The 22,006-nt window shown below is 35.1% G+C and overlaps 1 protein-coding gene and 1 pseudogene across 6 annotated transcripts in view; one reads left to right on the forward strand and one right to left on the reverse strand.

The window, feature by feature from the left end:
* Positions 1 to 21,991, reverse strand: part of LRRC49 (leucine rich repeat containing 49) — a 128,495-nt gene extending 106,504 nt beyond the window's left edge. The window contains exons 1-7 of one of the 6 annotated variants that reach the window (XM_016126942.2): positions 21,693 to 21,991; positions 21,011 to 21,067; positions 19,040 to 19,127; positions 13,995 to 14,192; positions 13,554 to 13,656; positions 9,967 to 10,170; positions 3,793 to 3,859 (exon numbers count right to left, since the gene is read on the reverse strand). In XM_016126942.2, the coding sequence (XP_015982428.1) occupies positions 3,793 to 3,859; positions 9,967 to 10,170; positions 13,554 to 13,656; positions 13,995 to 14,192; positions 19,040 to 19,127; positions 21,011 to 21,067; positions 21,693 to 21,740 (765 nt within the window). In that variant the 5' untranslated portion in view covers positions 21,741 to 21,991. Of the gene's footprint in view, positions 1 to 3,792; positions 3,860 to 9,966; positions 10,171 to 13,553; positions 13,657 to 13,994; positions 14,193 to 16,041; positions 16,118 to 19,030; positions 19,128 to 21,010; positions 21,068 to 21,580; positions 21,636 to 21,692 lie in introns of those variants that run through there. The other 5 variants (XM_016126943.2, XM_016126941.2, XM_016126944.2 and 2 more) reach the window with 5 other exon arrangements.
* Positions 2,459 to 2,577, forward strand: LOC118601416 (annotated as a pseudogene).
* Positions 21,992 to 22,006: the final 15 nt, after the last annotated feature.

Below are 22,006 nucleotides of genomic sequence, written 5' to 3' on the forward strand. Positions count from 1 at the left end.
TAAAACTTTACTGAGCTCAAGAAAAATATAAATATATAGAATGAAGAGGCATAATTTTCGTATGACCTGCATAGGGTGTCTTCGCCCTTCTGCTAATAATCCTAGGGCATTTCCTTTAGAAAACTACCTTTCTAATTGGCACTTACAATTAGAATGTCTACATTTTAGAGTTTCCTTTCAGTTTTGTAAGTCTGAAAAAAGACATTGTTAAAAAAAAAATCACTAAGGATGTTGTTCAGCTTCTTGGTTTGCAATCAAATGGGACAAAATCACATGCAACATCTCTAATGGAATGACCTATTACTTACTGCAGCCATGGGCAAAGTCACGAGCATCGAGTACATGATAGAAACTTCAGGCAAAGGGTAGTGTAGAGTGAGAGCATAATTCTTGATTAATTAATAAACTTCACGGCAAGAAGAAGAGATGATGGGAATGTTCGAAAGCCCAATTACGGGTCACACAGATCAGAGAGGGGGTCTCAAGATATACTGCAGAACTTCTTAATATATCTAGGAAAACTGGATACTGCAGTCTTATCTTTTTGTCTAAGAGTAACCCAGACTCCTCTATCTGGATAAAGACAACCTTCTTACTCGGCACTACTGAAAAGGCAAATGTCTGCTTTTAGGCAAGCAATGACAGAAAGGGGAAGCTCTCTCTGAAGGAAAAGATGTTACTGAAAACATGAAAGAATGTCCAACTCTAAAAAAAAAAAAAAAAGCATCAGATAGTTGAAAAACTAAAAGAAAATCATGTGAATAATTTTTGTTTTTTGAACTCACTTCTGTTGGAAATAAAAACGATACATGTTAAAGTAAGCATTTACCAAGAGAATCAATTTGGGCAGATCAAACAAAATCTCTGTTAGAAATTGAGAGTCACCCTCTCAGATTCTTCTGCATTCTTTACTACTCATAATCAATTGCTAAATCTTGATGTTTCTACTTTTTAAATATTTATCCAATCTGTCCTCTCATTATGTCCCTATTCTACTACATTAGTTCGAGCCTTTATCACTTCTCACCAAGATTATTAGATTAGACTCTCAACCGTTCTCTGTCTCCAGTTTCATCTCCCTCCATCTCTTTCTTTTCTCCAGTCTATTTCTTGAACACTATCATCATCCCTCAGAACGTTTCTCATCCATAAACCAAAAACATTTCATTTCACAATGTATGCTAAGTATCATTTTTATTTCCAACAGAAGTGAGTTCAAAAGACAAAAATCATTCATGTAATTTTCTTATCATTTTTTAACTATCTGATGCTATTTTTTTTTTAGAGTTGGACATTGTTTCATCTTGAATAGTTTATCTTCTGACTTTTTAAAAACCTAAAGTCACCAAGACTATCTTTGTTTTGAAATACTCCAAATTTTTGCTTATTGGATTTAGATATTTGGAAACAAGACTCAGATCTTTATTTAAACTTCCTTCTTATTTTAAATTATTGAGAAATATGTTGTGTGGTACAAATGTTTAGTCCTAATACACAGAATATCACAAACATATGCTGATATTATAAGACACATAACCACAGGTCATCGAACAAGAAATTTTTCATCCACATAATGGTAAGTAATTCCTAGACGTCATACATATACAGATGAAATGGTATGTTATTCATTTATCAGGTATACTTATAGATCTTTGGTAATGCCCATGAATTCTTAAAGGTATATTAAAATGGGAAAGCCACATGAAATTTATTTCTCATATTACATTTTTAAATAAACTTAAGAAAACATCACTACCATAAAGTTTCACTTACAGTCATGAATATTTTTTAAAATAGTGGTTTACGAGACAAAACAGCAATTCCTAAGTATGGAGTTCAAAGCCCTCTACAATCTAGCTTCTACCTACCTCTCCAGGCTCATTTCTCACTTACTCTAAAGTGCCTAGCAGTAAAAAAATACTTTGTTGTTTTTAGTCTCAGTGCTTCTGCATATGATAATCTTTTACTAACAAAACTCTTTAATACCTCTTCCCTTCCATCACCACCTAACTGGGTAACTTCCCCTCTACTAAAGTGACACTAACCAACCTGCAGAGCTGGACAGTTCCAAGGCCACCAACACTCTTACCACAAGGTGCACACACAGACAGACATGCAGGGAGGGTGGGATGAGATAGGCAGATGTGGCCTATCTAGCTCTATCAAGGTCTTTATTAATTCTATTAGCTTTTCACCGAAACAATTGGGACTAACAGTTGTTAAGAGAGCCTAGAGAGATCATACTGAAGTTTGCACCTGACCAACTCAAGTGGCAGTGACAGCTCTTGTTCATCAACAGGCAGGGACTCTTGGATCACCCTAGAATGTATGCTTACCACCTCAGGAGAGGCTTTACCTTCTACATGAATATGTAGCTCATGTAGCTATTCATAAGTAAATATCTACATTTCAAAGATTAAAATTTAAATAGAAGAGCAAAGGGTTAAAAAACAGTCAAGTCTATGGTCATGCCACCATGAACAAGCCCAATCCTGTCTGATCTCGGAAGCTAAGCAGGGTCGGGCCTAGTTAGTACTTGGATGGAAGACCACCTAGGAAGACCAGGTGCTGTAGGCATAAAAAATAAAAAAGAAGGGATTGTAAGTTGACAAGGTCCTTGCAATCTGTGAGGTCAACCAAGGGTTGCCTCGCCTAAAAACTTAAATATTAAAAAAAATGTTATAAAAAACAGTTCAAGACTCTCTGAAAGAAAAGAATAAGGAGGGGGAACAAAACAAACCAGGTGAGAAATTAAAGACAGACAGATACAGGGGTAGACTAATTAATTGACTTAACAGAATAATGAGCCCAGATTATACAGTAATCGGGGAAATATAAATTAAAACCACAAGGAGATACTACTTTATAACAATTAACTGGGAAATTATTTATAACAATTAAGAAGGCAAAAATTAAGAAGTCTGACAATTCCAAATGTTGTAAAGGATGTGAAGCAACAGAATCTATTAGGAGTCTAAACTGGTATAACCACTTTGAAAAACAATTTGGCATTATCTTTTAAAGTCTGAAATTTACATAACCTATGACCCATCAATCTCACTTCTAGATCTATACCCTAGAGTACATATGGTATATAGAAGAAACATGTACAAGAATGTTCTTAGAAGTACAATTCCTAACAGGAAACAAAGCAGAAAAAAAGGAAATGACCTATCAATAATAAACTAAAAAGTTTTCTGTATAACCACACCATGGAACAACAGTGAAAATGAGTTAACTACAGTGAAAATGAGTAAATTACAGCTACCTGATCAAAATAGATGAATTTCAATAATATAATATTATATTTAAAAAGCAAAAACTAGACGATAGCCTATATGGTATGATACCTTTTTAAAATTAAAGACAATGCTATTAAACAATAGACTATTCAGGCACACATATGTAATAAAGCCAACTAAAAAGAACTAACAAAAGAATGATGAATGTGAAATTTAAAATAGTGGTTACCTCAAAATAGAAGAGGAACACCTAAGTTGAAGAAAATCATTAATAATATTCTAGTTCTTGGGTTGAGGTTGGATAATGTGTATTTTAAAGATAAATTAATAAGACTAAATAACAAAATTGTCATAACTATAAAGATTTTGAATGTTTTATCTATCATTTACTGCTGAGAAATTACCAGAGCTTATAGTAATAGGCTTAATACCTTAGAAATTTCAGTGAATCAATAAAGTAACTCTTGAAAAATTCAATATAATTCTTAAAACTTTCAAAATGCCAAATTTACTAGGTTTTTACAAAAAAGAAAGAAAAGGCTTACGATACCTGATTTCCATGAAGGTCCAAGACATCTAAGTTTTTTAGATTCTCCAGATTTGAGATTTTCTTGATTCTGAAAATCAGAATAAGTAGAGTAGAAATATGGATGCATCATATCTATTATAAATCAAAAAATGTTAAAGCATAATTTATTTTAATTTATTATCTATATCTATGTATAGAGATTATACAGTTATATAGTTTAAAAAATCATATTTCCCATTAATTTAATTAAATTGTTACATACAGTCTCACTGAGGGAAATGCCCCCCCCCCCCATCTTAAAAGTCCTATCTTTAGAAAAGAGAAATTCTACTTCTAAGAACCTTCGGCAAGGCACTTACTCAAGGCAGTTTCCTTCACCTTAGACTATGTTCTAAACTCCCTACCTCAGTCCTCAAGGCCCTAAACCATCTGGCTGCTGACTCTTCCTCCAGTCTTATCTCCTACCACGGCTCAGGCTCACTCACTCAGCCACATGGGCTTTCTTGTCTCTAACCTCACAAATTCATTTCTGCTTGGGGTGTTTACCCTTGCTTTTGCTTCTTCCTTAATATTCTTCCCCCCACGACTTCACATGATTCACATCATCACATCATTTCAGTCCCAGCTCAAGTATCTCCTCAGAATGGCCTTTCCAGATGACTCTTTCAAAAATAGCTCTCCCTTCCTGTCTCCATTACTCTTTCCTTCCCCAGCTTTAATTGACCTCAATGCATTTATCCTTGCCTAAAATTATACTATTCATGTGTTTACTTTTTTATGCTTGCCTTCCTCAAACCAAAATGTGAGCTTTAAGAGGCCAGAAACTTTGATATGTCTACTCTATCCCCAGCAGTCAAGATACTGAGTAGACACACATAAATATTTGTTTAATAAATGAATGAACATATTAACTAAATGGATGAGTGTTATGTATAAGGGAATTCAAAACAGGATTATTTATCACATAGACAGATTGAATCCCACCTAAATGTTTTCTACTGGTCATGCTCAATTTGTGAATATTTATTTGGAACTTTTGATTTGCCGTCTTGCGAAAAACTAAAAATGTAGAATTTTATCTCTAAAATAACTCCTCTTATATCCCCTAACGCCTAAGGCCTAACTCTGTCTCCCCCATTCCTATCTTCTATGACTACCATACCTGTCCGACTGCCTCCAACTGGACCATTTTAACAACAACAAAAAAGACAAAACAAAAACCACTTCCCTTCTATCGTTCTCCCTCCTATAGATCTTACTTTCTCCTACTACCATTATTCTGTGGAGGGAAAGGAGCAATAGCAAAGAAAAGATAAAAAGAAAGTTCATGCAGTCCATCTTTATCATCATCTTGCTTTCACTATTATTTCTGTTGTCATTGCTTACTGCCTCAAAGAACCATTTCCAGCTTCCTAATGTTTCTAGAACGTGGATCATCCCCCTAAAACTTCATACCTGACACCAGGTAAACATAAGGCAAAATTAAACTTCATAAATTTCTATCTCCATTTGACCTCAGTCATCTTCCATAATTGCCAAATCCAGAATTATATCACCACAACCAATTCAATACAATTTAATTTATAAAAATATTTATTATATGCCTGCTATGTACCATCACAGGGTGATTGTATTTCTTCCTCTTACCCTTACCCTCCCCCTCTCTCTTCTCTCTCTCTCTCTCTCTCTCTCTCTCTCTCTCTCACACACACACACACACACACACACACACACTCAAATACACACATTCCACCTCCTTATGACCACGACCTCCTCATCAGTCTCCTCCCTCACACCATCACACTGGCAGAAACCTGCTCTTTTCCTAGAAAGCACCCTATCCCCTGAACACCCTAAGTCACTTCATCCAAACCATTAGCATCCTTCTAGATTCACTGGAATCTTTAATCAGCCTTCATCCAGAGTCAGGTATTTAATAATATCCTATCTAACACTTAAATCTCTCTAGTAATAATAGCCAATATTAATAATAATAGCAGCCAAATCAGAAGGGAAAACAGACAAACCTTTCAACAAAATTATTCTTCTGTCTGCTTTGTTCTTGAAATTCCTAAAATAGTTGGAGAAAATTATAGTACCCTAATAATATGGCTTAGGAAGAGTGATGCTTTCTAATAGCTATCTGACCTCATAGTTATTAAAGAAGTCTTTTATTAAATTCTTTTATACCTTTAAGCTCACATTCCTTAAAACAGTAGTTCTCAAACTCTTGTATCAGAATCATCTGGAGGGCTTGCTAAATATAGATCACTAAACCCCACCTCCAGAGTTTCTTGGATAAGGTCCAAAAATTCGCATTTTTATTAAGTTCTTTGTGCTGACGTTGCTAGTCCAGGGATCACATTTTGAAAAGTGCTGCCCTAAAATATAGACTTTCTTCTTATCAAATCTCAAATCCTCCTCATATGAGCTTTATGAGGGTAGACTCATATACACAATAGAAAATAGCCTATTCTAAGGAAATAATCAGAGATGCAGACAAAGATTTATGGACAAGGATATTCATTACAGTATTATCATAGCAAAAAAAAAGTACACAATATAAATGTGTGGGAAGAGAATAATAAGAGATGAGATTGGAGCCGCATATAGGACCAGGCCGTGTAAAGCAGCGGTCCCCAACCTTTCCAAAGAATATTTAATGACATGAGAAAACATAATAAACTATAAATATTCAAGTGAAAAATACAGTATAAAACCAATTTTGTAAAACTGTGATATGTGAACATAGAAGAAAGGGTGCTACTCAGTGCTGATAACTAAATATTGGAACAAGGGCAAAGGGATGACTGCATGTCCTTTCTATGTCATGTCAGAGCACTGTCAACAAGCCTACCTAAGGATCACCTGACTATTGGCTGTTGATTAGAGCCCAAACTCTGTAAATTTATAAACTAACTTGTAGAAAACTGATGAGATGTAATTATTGTTGCCGGGTAGAAATATAATTTATTTATGTCTTATAAAAAAGATAACCCAGAAAATTACAATTCCATTGCTTTGTAGGACACTGACCTGTTTTATAACTTAACAACCTTATTCCAGCATCCTTTATTTTTCATTAAAAATATATATATGCATGTGTGTGTGTGTATATATATATATGTACACACACATATATATACATATACATATAATCAGTTTCTCTTATCCTCCTTTAAACCAGCTTCGTCATCTTACTGGTTCCCTCATTATTGAGTTAGTTAAAATATTGACCTGTAATTACTATCTGTTTGAGAATTATATTTTTAACATTTTACACAAAGGACAAAGATTGTCCCAGCCCCAATTTCTCTCATTTGGAGGATCAATGTAATCTGTTTCTGAATTGATTAGAAACTCCAGGCACTTTGAAGGCACTTCAATCATGGAAAACTAAATGTGCAATATGCCTTCCCATAGGACTCATCAGGGCCTCACATGCTGTATGCTACCCAATAAAACAGTCCCTATCTGTTGTGATTTCGAGCATTCTCTTAGCTTTGACACAAAGTGGTTTTATGACTCTCACTTCAGATTCTGATAGTGTAGGTGAATTCTAAATAATTTAAAGGCAGATGGAGTTATCAGTTGACCTAGAAAGTCATGGTCAGATTAGGTACTGATGTGAGAAATTTGCAGAATCCTAGTCAGTTGAAGATTTTTACATTAACACTCATGTGACCTGATTTTTAAGTTCTCCCATTAAACAAAACTGCAACTAGAAAAAGACAAGGCTCACCTGTCACTACAGTAGCTACAGACCTCTAGGGATTTATCACAGCCTGTCTTTGCAAGCCATACTATGTTACTGATGCCAGGATAAAGACCCCACAACAGGATCTACATGAAGACTAAGCTTTTCAGTATCAGAAACAAATCCTTAATGCGGGAAACCTCAAGCAACCAAAAAGAAAGAAATATGGAATGCCAGGGTCTGGCAGAGAGTTTTGTGTATAGCCCTGGGTGATCAGAAGAAAATACAGACAAGTTCTATTCATTAGCCTTGATCATGAGGACACCAGAAAATCTCACAAAAATAAACAGGGGATATAGAAAGCAGAAGAGTTAGACGGCAAGAGCTTCAATAGCAAAGTGGAATAGAGGGGTTGGGAGTTCTTTAGCAACAATGTAAACTTCACATACAAGATCTGAACAAGGTCTTTCCAGCTTTTGAGCAGAAATCTTTGTTGGAGCTGCTTGAACTTGGAGGCATATGGTTTCCCTGGATGTTCATATATCACTCATTGCCTTGGACTAGAAGACAGAGCAGTGCTTCACAATGTGGGAGAAAACTTTCTGGACTTGAGCCGCAGGGGGGCACAAGTAGAACATGGTGACACAGGGTAGCAGATGTGCTTCTCCAGCAGTCCTCAGCCACGTTTGCCTAATGATCAATAAAATACTGCCTCTTTAAACCTCACAGGTCCCTTGCTGTGACAAAGTCAGTTGGCTAGAGAGCATTAGGTATGTTTTAGGGATCAGATTTGCATTGTACTGATATCTCAAAAATACATAATTGGGGAGAATATAGAAAGTTGTCTTCCGACTCATTTTCTTTTTCATTCAAGAACATTAACAGTTCTAGAATGGCTGTTTTCTTTATGGGGAAAATAAAGTAAAATGTGACCAAAAACAAACAAACAAAAAATGAAGGTGAAGAAAGAGGAAGAGACTGCATTAGATTGCTTTTTAACTTGACCATGGTAAGGATACAGAGAAGGGCATCAGGTCCCTTAGAGTTAAAGCGGCAAAGAGCTCTAAAAAGGTCAGAAGGTCCAAAAGACTGGTTGTTTCAAGGCACAAAGTATTTGTTTAAAAACTTAAAAGGTAATTTCTGAGAAGCCAAACAAGCTCAAAAGTGGAAACAGGAAAAGAGAGTAGATGGAAAGGTTATTTAAAACTTAAGAACCAGGAGTAGCTCTTAGACACTATATTTAAAACTAGAGAAGGAGATTTAAAGTATCACTGGAAAACACCTTACCCAAGGACTAAAAAGGAAGGCATAAAGGCAATGGCACTAAAGAATGAAGAGAAGCTGGAGAAACAAACCAGTAATTCCAAGGATCAGAAATTAGTAAAGAAATCTCTGGGAGAGATAACAGAGAACACCTTGAAGGAATGCCTTAAATGTATGAAAGTTTCCTCCTCACTTTACTCTGTGATCTGCTCCAGTGGCATATTCTTACTACAGATAGTCTGTACATATCTAACCTTGCAAAAGTCTCTTTACATCCCCATTTCTCCATCTGAAAAATACGAGAGCTGATCACTTCAAGCTCTACTACTATGTGATCTTATAATTCACCCAAGTTCTCTCATGCTACTATAATGATCAGCTTAACACTCATCAACAGTAGGTGACAGACTACACTGACAGGAACTTTCAAGAAACTGCAGAAAATAGATAAAAGCCTAGAAATTTTGGACATGATCTTGGAAAAAGTATCTTATGCTACCATTGGCTAATGAGAATAAAGAGGTAATTCAAGATTCTTGCTGGGGGTAAAAAAAAAAAAGACAGGGTTAAGGGGAACCAAGCTTGGGTACAAGGCTATATCTAAGGTTCATCATTTGATAACACAAAAGTCATTTTTAGATTTTGCCAAACAGCACTTCTTTCATTGCAAAAGCTATCCAGTGAAGCACAATGGAGAGAAAAGTCACAAACAAATCTCAAGGAAATTAGCTGGGAATTGTGTAGCTGCACCATGTAGTAGAACTTTATGAAAAGAACTGGGTACATTCATATGGAATGTAATTCTAAATACATGCTGAAGACAACATCTGAGCAAGAATCAATAGTAATTTGACAATCATGAGGTATCAAATAGACATTTGATATCTCAGTTAAGTGCTGAGAAGAATCACTAGTGAAATACATCTGCCTAAAGTGAACACATGCTTAAAATATAGCCTAAGAAAACATAAACGTCAAAGTCCGCTATTTACTTCCATATAAGATACGGCATCAGAATGCAATGGAAATAAAATAGATGTTCCAATAAATGTTATTTGGTTTGACTTATTTTCAGACTGAATATCAAAAAACAAATTACAACTGAATCTTAATCCAGTCAAATAATCTTTCAAAATTTAGTCTATTAGGTTCTTAACTATTTTTGCCATCTAAACACTACAGGACTCCACATTAGTCTCAACTATAATAAACAAAAACTGTTCTACAAAGATTACCTGTTTTTCCCCAACAGAAGGACACGGAGGGATCTCAGAGTAGAAAGTCCACTAATTTCTTCAATCTGGTTATCATATAAATCCAAGAATATTAGCCTCTGTAGATTAGAAATATTTTGGATTCGAGTTATAAAATTGTGTTGGAAGTTCAACAAACGAAGGTGCTCTTCTCCATCGATGATAGGACATACAGTCAGCTTTTGCCTAAAAAAAAAATTTAAAAAGTTAATACGTTTCTGATTTGGTAGCCTCCCTCCTCTTACAAATAGTAGTAGTACCTTCGGGCTCCCATGTTTTGAGAAGAAAAAGACAAATAGAATCACTTCCTGCCTCCATGAAAGAAGCATCCTATATCTAATTGCAAATCATTCATATAAAACCCCATATACTTTGACAAGGGTAAGTATTAAAGTAAGTCTAAGCTCTCATTGTATTAAAAAGAAACTCCCACATAAATTATTTCACATAAAATAGACACAGCGTTGGAAACACTCTATGTAAATGCCTTCTTCAGTTGAGGCTTAGATGATTCAAAGGACAATGTCACATGACCAGAGAAATGCCCTTGCCATCAATCCACCAATGTAAAGACAATTTAGTTGCCCAGACAACTAAGTCATCAGAAAAAGAAAAAAAAGAAAAACATACAAAATGGTCTCTCATAGAATCATAGCCTCTTGAGCTGGATGATACCATAGAAAGAGCAAGAAATTCAGCCATCTACAGTTCACCTTGATAAAGACAATTTCATTCTAAAGTTCACTAATGATAAAGTGGTCTTTATTGAACATTTCTGCAGAAGCTTAGACTTTAAGTATATGTTTACACATTTAACACTAACTTTGAACTTTGCAGAACATTTAGAATGTTATAGGGTAGGATGAAACCTTAACAATATGTGTGTTTAGATATATTTAAAGCAATAAACCTCCATTATGCAAAAAGTTATAACGTATTACATATGAAGTAAATATGTGCAGGGCCCTTTAAGAATTCTACTAGTGTAATAAAACGGCCAGACAGAAATGATTCTACTCTGAAATTTCAAGAGTCTTCATGGAAAATGTAGTTCTATTGATCGGAATGCAAACAAGTATAACTGAGAGATTAATTAAAAATATTTCCTTTCAGTAAAAATCAAGTTAATGTAACCTTTAAAGCAAATAAATCAGTGCTACAAAAATAAGTGAAACTGTGGAAGTGATCAGAATCCTCCTTATATAGAGAAAAAAATGATTAGCATAGAAAATAACTGAATGTTAATCATTGACAAAAATATGATGTTTAAAAATACAGACCCTTAAAAAATTGTTTAAAAAGAAGAAAAGTAAGAAATATTAGGTAATAGTTTAATTCTTTTAATGTGTGCTTATTTCGTGTACTCAATTATACTACCTTCTTTGGTACTTCTGTCTTATAAATTATAAATTAATAAGTTATAAGTATTCTGGTTTAAAATTTATATCTTTATACATCTGCTTAGGAAAAAACTTAAATTGTCTCATTTTTCCTGCTTCAGTCTTCCTCTGTTACCCCCAGCTTTTAGTTCATCTAATTTTTGAGTCACTTATCACTAAGGGAAAAAAATAACTTCCGACCCACCACTTAAATATGTCACTGTGGAATTCAAATTAGTGACTAATTCCGTACTCTAAGGCTCACTTGTATAGCCCTTAACCACATAAGTCTCTGTCATCCAGAAAAATAAGCAAACAAACACACACTGGGTTATTGCCCTAGTGTCCTCCAGGAGAGTTCGTTATGCCTACATAATCCCTGAGTTCTACACCTTCTATCCCATTACTGAGGAGTCCATGCATTTGCCTCTGTATTTCCTACTTGATGCCGGTAGGCTGCCATCCTGGTATTCCAGGCCTACCCTAACTCCCAGGCTAGCCAGAGTCTAGCTCTTCCAAGCATTTCTCCTCAGGGCTGGATTCTATTCCTGACCCCGCAGTCTCCCAGCTAACAAAATGCAGCATGGCAGATCTCCCTTCGAAAATCACTGCTGTTGCCCATTGGCTCTCAAATAATAATCCCTGAGTGTCTTGCTGCTAGCACAGCTTTTGTGACTGTACACCCTGATACTGATCAAATTATGCCTAACCTTATGACATCTTTGTGATCCTGCCATTTGAAAACCAGCCTTTGAATCTGAGTCAATTTCCTTAGTCCTGACCTTCCTAGCTAAGCATATCTCCACCTGATCAAAGTTTGCTTCTTCACCCCAGAGGCCCATGTGCTAAGGATCATCTTCATAACTGCCTAAGTCACCCCAAGCAACAATACAAGTGCCTAACTTGTTATAAATCTAATAGGAGCCACAATCTTATAAAAACTGGCTCCTGTTAGTCTCATATAACCTGGAACTAAAGGGCTGATGTACTATTCTCGGCTGAACTTTTAAAGACTGAGATAAAAATTATCACAAAATCCCTCAAAACACTAAAATGATATTGTGAAACTTATAAATATTAGCATTAGAATTTCAAAAAACAGTACTGCAAAGATATCATGACAGTTACTGCCCTCAAGTGTTATTTTGCCTACAAAACACGTTACACCTTCCAAAGAGCTTTCTCCCACATATAAGCATAAATGATCCATGACAATTTGCTGTCAGGTATGCACTGTGAGGTTAAGAAGTTTGCTTAAAAATGTGCTGTTAAATGAGCACTGCTAAGCTAAACGTATACACAGCCAAGATAGTTTCTCTGCTGGTTATAGTAACAAAGTAGGGTTGGGATCCTTCATCCACCACTGTATTGCAGATACCTTCCTGGATTTAAAGATGGGGATCAAGTCCTAAATATATTCATTCATTTAAAAATTTTTTATTGAGAGCTTATTCTGTCCCAGGCACTGTTTTAGGTGCAAGAGATTCAGAATTGAACAAAACTCCCAGTGTTTGTTGAGCTATTCTAGTAGAAGGAGACAAATAATAAACTCAATAGGTAAAATATTTAATATATTAGAGGGTGATAAGTACTAGGAAAAAAATAAAGCAGAGAAGGGGGCTGGAGAATACCTGGGTGGAAGGGTAACCAAGGAAGGTCATCCCTGAGATGATGGCATTTGAGTAAAAGCCTGAAGGAGGGAAGGGAGTGAGCCTACAGATATGTGGAGGAATAGCATTCCAAGTAGAGGGAAGAGCAAGTACAAAAACCCTGAGAGGTAACCGTGCTTGGTGTATTCAAGGAGGCACAGTGAGTGAAGGAGATTAGGAGGAGGCAAGGCCAGTGAGGTAACAGGGAATTTAACTAGATAGGGCCCAGAAGCCTGTACGAGGACTATATGGTAAAGTTGTTTTCTCTATCCTAAAATCCATTTTCAACGATGTCATATTTTAGAAGTATTTAGTACTTTTTCAGAGTATAATCAAGCCCTTTTACATTAAATAGATTTAAAATTCCTTCCCATACCTCTGGAAGGATGAATAAAAAATTGGTAACAGTGATTATACCTAGTAGGTAGGAGAACTGGATAGCTGGAGAACAAGAGGCATTACAGAGACTCAAATCTTTCAAACCTTGTGCCATGTCTAAGTATTTTAGTCAAAAAAGTAAAATAAATGAAATTGTCCTCACCTTTCTAGGGTCAACCTGTCCGAGTAAAGAATTTTCTCTTCAGAAGAACGGTGGAGAATGGGAAATGATGGCATTGATGAGCTCACCAAATTAATATGATCACCTATTAAAAATGATATACAAATTACTTAAGAAAAGCCTTTAAAACCTTAAAACTGAAGTCACCTTATATTTGGAGAACTTTGGCACCTACAAATACCTTTTCTAGGAAGTATAGTTTCCATAGCTCTCCATATTTGAAATTAACTACTAAATTTCAATTTGTTTCTTTCCTCTTCAGACCTAAGCTATGTGTTCTGTGTATGACAAATAATTTTCCTCTTGCCTTACAGATTTGTTGAAAGTACAGAACTACTCGGGTGCTATCTTTATCCCTTTATAATTTGATTCCTAATACTAAATTTTAACTCTCTTATAACTGAGATGATAGTCCCTCATTACCAGATACATTTGGGCCAGCACTATGACAGCCCTGCCGGATTCTGGACTTTGAAGGTGTCTGAATGGAAGAATCTCCAAATGCTGATAAGGAGCTCATGGTAGTTTTCATTTCCAGCCCACATAGTTCTGTCACGTTTGTTGTGGATGAGATGCATGATGATTTATTACGAGGCGAAGGGCTTATTACTCTTCCATCTCCTTCAAAATATCAAAAAGTTTATCACAAAGCTACGAAACACATGACTTTGCTAAAGGATATACAAAGAAAGTAGTTTTGGATAGCAAATGTAAACCTCACATCATCATATTTTTTTTGTATGATCAGGTACTATTAATAGAGAATATTGCAGAACCAAAGTAGATGTCAATAAATCTTATATACTTATTATGTTTATGGGCTGTTGGTTAGATCGGGGGTCCCCAACCCCCGGGCCTCAGACTGGTACAGGTCCTTGGCCTGTTAGGAACCAGCCACATAACAGGAGGTGAGTGGCGGGCAAGCGAGTGAAGCTTTGTCTGTATTTGCTCCCCAGCACTAGCATCACCACCTCAGCTCCACCTCAGATCATCAGGCCTTAGATTCTCATAGGAGCACTGGTCCCTGCTGCCAAAAAGGTTGGGGACTGCTGGGTTAGATGTTGTTCCTGCCATTAGGTAGCTTTCAATCTAGTGGGCAAACCGGTATGAAATTAATAAACTATATAGAAGAACATAAACAAAATACAGAATAAAAAATAATACCTAATAATATATTCACATATAAATGTGTCCGGTTATTTTTCACTTAAAGAAGATGGTTACAGATAGATGGGTTTGGGGGAAGAGTATATTAAGATATATTCTAAAGACCTAGAAGAATGTAGAATGGTCAAGAAGAGATGCTTGGAATATCCAGAAAAGAGATAAAATTGGAGTAATGGGTCAAAGGTGATAGTTTGAACACCAGAGGAATTCTACTATATCTTCTTCTACGAGGAGAAAATTTCCTGAAAGCGGCAACTGATGTTGAGGGGAGTGATAAGCAGTAAAATGGAACCTAAGGTTACCACAGAATTCTGCTACTTAAACTGACCAATACAAACAAAAGATGAAACCAAATCTAGGATGTTAACATAATCTTTGGGAGGCCGTCAGACAATACGATGACACCTTAGTTCCATATAGATTGTATTGAAGAGCTAGAAAGCAATGGTATTTGCTAACTTCTCCAAGTATCACATACCTAGCTTCTTGAACAAAATAACCATTGCTCACATCCCACTTTTCTGAATATCATAAAATATCAAGATAACTAATAATGATGCTCTAGAGTACAAGCATTCAGAATTGACACGATGTTCACCAAGGAACTGGACTTGAGATATGACCAGCTGCTAGCAGGATACCCAAGCAACCATCATTCAATAAATTGATTTGGAAATCAAAACAAACAGAAACTATCCAAAGATTAACCGATTAAGGATTAACTGATCAGCTAAAGACGATCAAGGAAAAACTCTGAACAACAGACAACCTTGATTTTTCTTGTTAGTATCAGAGATTGGTTTTTAAAATTCTTCTGTGAACACTTCAAGCCAATTCTCAATTTAAGAGGCAAATTTAAACTTTATAAGACTTTGGATGTAGAGACAGAAATTGAATAGTAAATAAGTTTTATTTACATTCAGTAAATAAAGTTTTATCTTCACATTTTTTTGGCTCCTATTATATACAGAAGTCATAATCACTATCCAAATGATGAGCTTACTATAATAATCAGTGTGCTATACATCTTACAATAAATAGCAAGAGATGAGACTAATTAAATAGAAAAGTCTTAAAATCAACAAAAAAGATCATTTAAATGACTGAGAATCAGAGTGATCTGTAGTTGAAGCATCTACATATTTACGTGGATATATAAACACGCACATATACACAGATATGTGCATATCAAACACCTACACATACATAGAATGTTTCATACTACATATAAACTACATTACTATATGCCAAAATTTTAATTGAAATATTTCCTGTTTATTTCATATATCACTATTGAATTTACCAGATATGTAGTCCTTTGCTTCCCAATTAAATGTATAAGTTCCTTGAGAGACAGACCTCATTTTGCATCCTTTATAATCTTGGAAGAATCTAAGTTCAGTAGACAATCAGTAAATTAATCGATTTTCCAATTTACTAAGACTTAATTGGAAATCTATTTTGTATATATTATTTCTGTTAAAAAAATCAGAAATTCTTGCGTTTCAGTATTAAAATGCTGAATTATGAATTCATTCATAATTAGGATCTCAATGTATTTAGAGGCATAATGGTCTACATTTGGTAAGAATCTTCACTGCACTGAACCCTAAATATATGGATGGATAGCTGGGTAAACAAATGGGTGAGTGAATGAATGGAAAGAAAGATGGATGAATTGAATGCATGGATGGGTGGCTGGCTGGATAATACAGTATGTGGTCAAATATATGTGTCCACTCAGCCTTGCCTTTGAGAGTGTTTCGGTAACCAAAATCCTGATTTTAGATTTTCTAGTGATTTATCACAATCTTAAGAGACAAGCACTGTCTCTTCTTCTTATATACACATTTTAGAATTCTTAATTAAGGGGTTTAATCAATTAAGGCCTGGTTAACTGAGATTTTACTATATAGTGGTCCCTGGAATACCTGATGCTTTCAAAATTTCAAGGATACAGGGGTTAACTCTCAACAATAATCTGAAAGCCTAAAAGAAATCACATACCAAGTTTTAAAATCAGCCTAACTAAAACATAGAGTTTCTTTACTTTGGACTGAGAGTACTACTGGTTAATTTATGTCAAACAACAAGTGGGGAATGGGTGCTAACCCCCATGCAATCAAAGTCTAACTTCTGACTCCCCAAAATCTTCAATAGTCCTTCAATATCTGTGGGGGATTGGTTCCAGGACCCTCAGCAGATACCAAAACCCAGGGATGCTCAAGTCCCTTATATAAAATGGCTTAGAACAATACATGCAGTTGACCCTTGGCATCCACAGCTTCTTAAGAGCAGATTGAAAATGCTGTTTTTCATTCAGGGTTGGTTGGATCCACAGATGTGCAACCAAGGAATACAAAGCACTGACTGTATATTTATTGAAAAAAAATCCACATATAAGTGGACCCACGCAGTTCAAATCAGAATTTTTTAATAGTCAAATATATATATATATATATATTCATAATGAAAAATGGAAAAAAATTAAAAGTTGTGATGATTGGGTATCAGAATGCCATTTATTCATTTATTTGTTTATTTGTTTGTTTGTTTGTTTGTTTGTTTATTAGCGCTTTATTTTTTTTTATTTTCTCCCTCCCCCCTAGGATGCCATTTATTAAATAGAGGTCCCCACACTTTTCCTAATAGAGTGCTACTTATAATTTTTCTAAAGTTTTATGCCTTTGGAAGTAGACTAGTAAGCAAAAGTCAAGAAAACTGCTATACACTATGTGGAGTTCTTTCCATGAAACTGTCTGAAACTATGGAGGAGGCACATTTGGAAAACAACCAGGTATAACAAGTGAGTAGCCTATCACAGAGAATGATTTTGAATAAAAGCTTTTAATGAAAAACAAATAGCTTTATTTTTCCCTAAAGAGTTCATTTGTATTTTATGGGTCACTATTTATATATAACACCTTATTTATCTCTCATAATCACAAAATTCAGTGCCTCCATATTATTTCCTCATTAGCAAATATCAGGTAATACTTTCCCACTTAAATAAATTTACCTGGCCAGGCATCTACAAATATGTATACCAACTTTCTCCTCTAACTTGAGAATAGCTTGAGAAAATATTTACATTTGATGCAATTTAGAAAACAAAGTTAAGATATTGTTATCAAAAATATGAAAGAAATTCACAATGCAAACTTAAGAAATCCTACTTGAAAACTTCCAGGCTCGCATCTATAACTCTGTGCCTAATGCTGTGACAGGCAGACAGTACATACTCGATGAATATGTAATCAACCAAACCAAAGAAGGCAAAACAGATGTTTCCTGCACTGTGGAACTACAGTTAGGTTGATGTCACGTCCAGCAATAGGCCAAGACAAGAGTGTAGGATATAGGAAAGAGAAAAAATCATGTCAGATTAGATGTGAGCCTAAGAGGAAGGTCCAGAAGTAATGAAACAAAAAAGGAAAACTAATCTAATCTTCAGAATCACCACATGTTCATGCAGTAATGAGATGAACAATCTAGAGAGGTATATACTGACCATCCCTCTCATACAAACTTCTAAGAGGTAGGGATGGTACTGTATATAAGGATTCTGTAGTGCTTAATATTAGCACATTACAGATAGCAAACAATTGTTAGCAACCAAATAAAAACTAAAATGTACAATAGGAAATATCTCCTTAAACTGAAAAATAAAGCAATATAACCAGGGCATATAAAGCAGTATTTTTTAAAAGGTTGTCCACAAACAACTCAAGATCTACAAAATCCATCAGAACCATTTGAGAATTATTTAAATGCACATTTCCAAATCCCACCCAAAACCTACAAAATCAGAATGGGTAAGGGGAAAAAAGCATGGGGAGCACTAAGAATCTGCATTCCTAACAAGATCTCAGGTGATGCACACTAAAGTTTAAGGGCTTTGATATAAAATATCTATAATTATATGTGTTAATAAGGGAAAGAGACTGTTTCCTTCCACTTTTAACTTTCCACTCTTCCCACTGTTTCCCTGTTTCCTAAAGATCTATGTTCCCTAATTAGCCATTTTTCCAAGTTCTTATACAGTATTTGAAAGATTCTTTCCCATTTTCTTGTACATAGCCCATCCTCAAACTAAATATAACATCTTTTTCTGTATTAGAAAGACTCTACTATGCTGTGTATGTAAAATCAATTCTGATTTAAACAAATACCAAATCAATTTGGTACCAATTAACCATTTCATTTTAATTCCAGTCTATTTGGATCTAGAAAATCAATATTATTAAACAATATTACCCAACGAAGATAAACAATATATGATCTCTACTCACTGACAATACCTTGCCTACTTGAATAGTTTCTTTCAAGGTCATGCTGTAAGAGTCGACCAGGAAATGATGATGTTTCTTTATTTAGCCTGAATTCAACCTAAAAAGAGAAAAGGTTATTTGAGAAAAAAAAAATTTGGATAAGAATTTAACAATAAGTAATATAGTTATAAAACAACATGCAATAACTGATCAACATACAGATAAACCTTGAAAAAAACACCATGCTGAAAGAAAGAAGCCAGACACAAAATGTCACATACCGTATGATTCCATTTATGAAATATTGAGAATAAGAAGATTTACGAAGAGAGAAAGTAAATTTGTGGCTTCATTGGAGTGGGATAGGGAACATGGGGAGTGACCGCGTAATGGGTATAGGGGCTCCCTTTTGGGTGATAAAAAGTTCTGGAACTAGATACTACTAACAGCTATACATCACTGTGAATGTATTTAATACCACTGATTTGTATAACTTAAAATGATTAAAATGGTAAATTTTGTCATGTGTATTTTACCATACACACACACACACACACACACACACACACACACACAGAGTCAATTTCAAAAGGTCAGATGAAACTATGCTCCAGTCTGAGGCACTTCTAATTCCTCCAAACCCTCACCACAATTACGATAATTAAAAGAATCATTTTCTCAAAAATAAAAGCAAAAAACATACAATAAAAACTAAATTCTGTTGGGAAAAAAAATCAATTTTTATTATTAGAATTTCTTTAAGAGTCCAATTATAACCTAACAAAATAGTAAAATTTTATATCTAAAGCTTCTAAGAGACTTCTCTAAATTGGTTTTAAATTAGTTGATAGAATTTTTAAAAAATCAAACAACTTGTCATAATTAACCACAAAAACCCATAAATATGCATTTTAAAATAGCATTTGCTTTATCTCCTTATGAATTATGTAAGCTAATCGTATTTTCTTAGAACGTATGTCTACAAGAGAAAATGAATTGTTTGAAAAGAATTTGGATGAAGCACATCATTCCTAGAAACACACTGGTAGAATAGGATTTATCCAGTGAAATCAATTAGCAAAATTTTGGAGAGAATACATTTGGAGGGTAATAGGGAATATTTTCAATTAATCTAGCTAACTGTTATTTATCCAAGATGATCAAGTGTTCTAGTTGCCAAGTATTTATTCTCATGTATATAATGTAATCAACTGCTGCCTCTTTGACTAATGGTGTCCTTCCATCCCCCCTCTTCATATCCCTATTTACCCTCCTCATGCTATTATCTGTAAATTTTGCCCATTTCTTAAGAGTTCCTCCAGTGACATCTATTCAACATTTTCTTTAGGGAAAAAAACTGAATTGTGATGGTTGGAGGTGTACAACTTGGTCACAGTAAAAAATTATATTGTATCTTGAGACACAATCGTATGGGAGGTGGATATGTTAGCGAGCGCTAAGATGAAACAGGAGAGAAAGAAAAACACACGAATCTCAAAAATCAAACCAAAAGCCAGAAATTATGGAAATATCAGAGATGTTATGCGTAAACTGTTTGGGAAAAAAGAATCTCATGTTCATATCTTAAGTTCTGAATAGTTAAACCTAATATACTTCCACTACTAATCTATTTTTCTCCCCTGATTTTAAATGGAATGTATAGATATGTCCCCCTAAATTATCACATTTTATCCATTATAAGACTCCATTAGTAGTAATATATACCATCATTTTATCCATTACTAAGAAAGAAATTTTTTCCCAGTTAAACTATAATGTGCCATCAATTTTAAGAAGGATTCTGATTTAAGAAATGTTCAAATGTCAAGGGAAAAAAAAAAAACCTCACCTTTTCCAACTGGTGAAATAAGATTCAGTTTTTTACAAAGGATTTTTGGCTTTACGTAGGTAGAAAATAAAAATTAGGTTTAGATTGGAGACCAAAATAAATATAATTAAAATTTCCAGTTATACTCTTTAAATCATGTTATTATTTCTTACTTTGTTTTTTTCAGGAAGGGATGATGTTTGAATAACCAGATGAAGCCCACAGTTCACCTGCAATGTAAAAATTAAAGCATAAAATATGTTCTTAACACACACACCTCCCCAAAATAGTACAGGATAAAGATATAAACAACCCCCCCCAAAAAAAATAGAATAAAACAGAATGTTTGTTTTTTGTTTGTATCTGGCATATGATCATGTTCTGAGGATTTGTTGGAAAAAATAAAATCACAACTAAGAATTAAAAGGTTTCATTGTGATTTATTTTCCAAAATGTCTGCAGCAATTTAGCCCTCTACTTAGCATCTAAGGATTTTGACACTTGCCATTTCAGGCCTAAGTAAGTACCTCAATGGAACAGGTGAAGGAGGTTACGGAAGCTGTTATTAATAAATTATTTTCTTAAGAAATTTAGACGAACCTTGGCCTTTCACAGCAGACCAGCTCCACCTTCTGGGAAGCCCAGATCTGGGACAAGTCTTTTGAGTACCCACTATACAATATTAAAAACCCTCCAAATGCCTTGGTCCAGTCTATAAATCTCAAGCCTCATTCAGACAATACCTTAAGCAGATTCATAGGTCATGGTCTCAATAATACATCACCTAAAACAAAGACGCCAGACAGAAAGGACGATACGAATGAAAAGAAAGCGAAAGTAGCAGACCCAACCTACGTTGTTCGTAGCCCGGCCAGAAACAGAGCGGTATTTTCCGGGAATCATGGCAGGAGACAGTCCAGGATCTGTTAGATCGGCCTTAGAAGTGACGATATAGCAAAGATTCAGAGAGACCGAAAGGGGTCATCTCCCAGGCAACCCGCTCAGGGGTTACTATGGAAACAACCATTTCCGGTCTGGTCCTCTCCCAAATCTCCCGGCCGACACAGTCATTAAAGCATCTGGTTATGTTTGTGGGGGCCCAGTGCGTCAGCCCTTCCTCGTTCGATTTTCCTGGCCTCAAAAAAACAGTGGGAGAAGGGGAAGGAGGA

The sequence above is a fragment of the Rousettus aegyptiacus genome, unplaced genomic scaffold (assembly GCF_014176215.1).
Source record: "Rousettus aegyptiacus isolate mRouAeg1 unplaced genomic scaffold, mRouAeg1.p scaffold_m13_p_3, whole genome shotgun sequence".
Classification (NCBI taxonomy): Eukaryota; Metazoa; Chordata; class Mammalia; order Chiroptera; family Pteropodidae; genus Rousettus; species Rousettus aegyptiacus.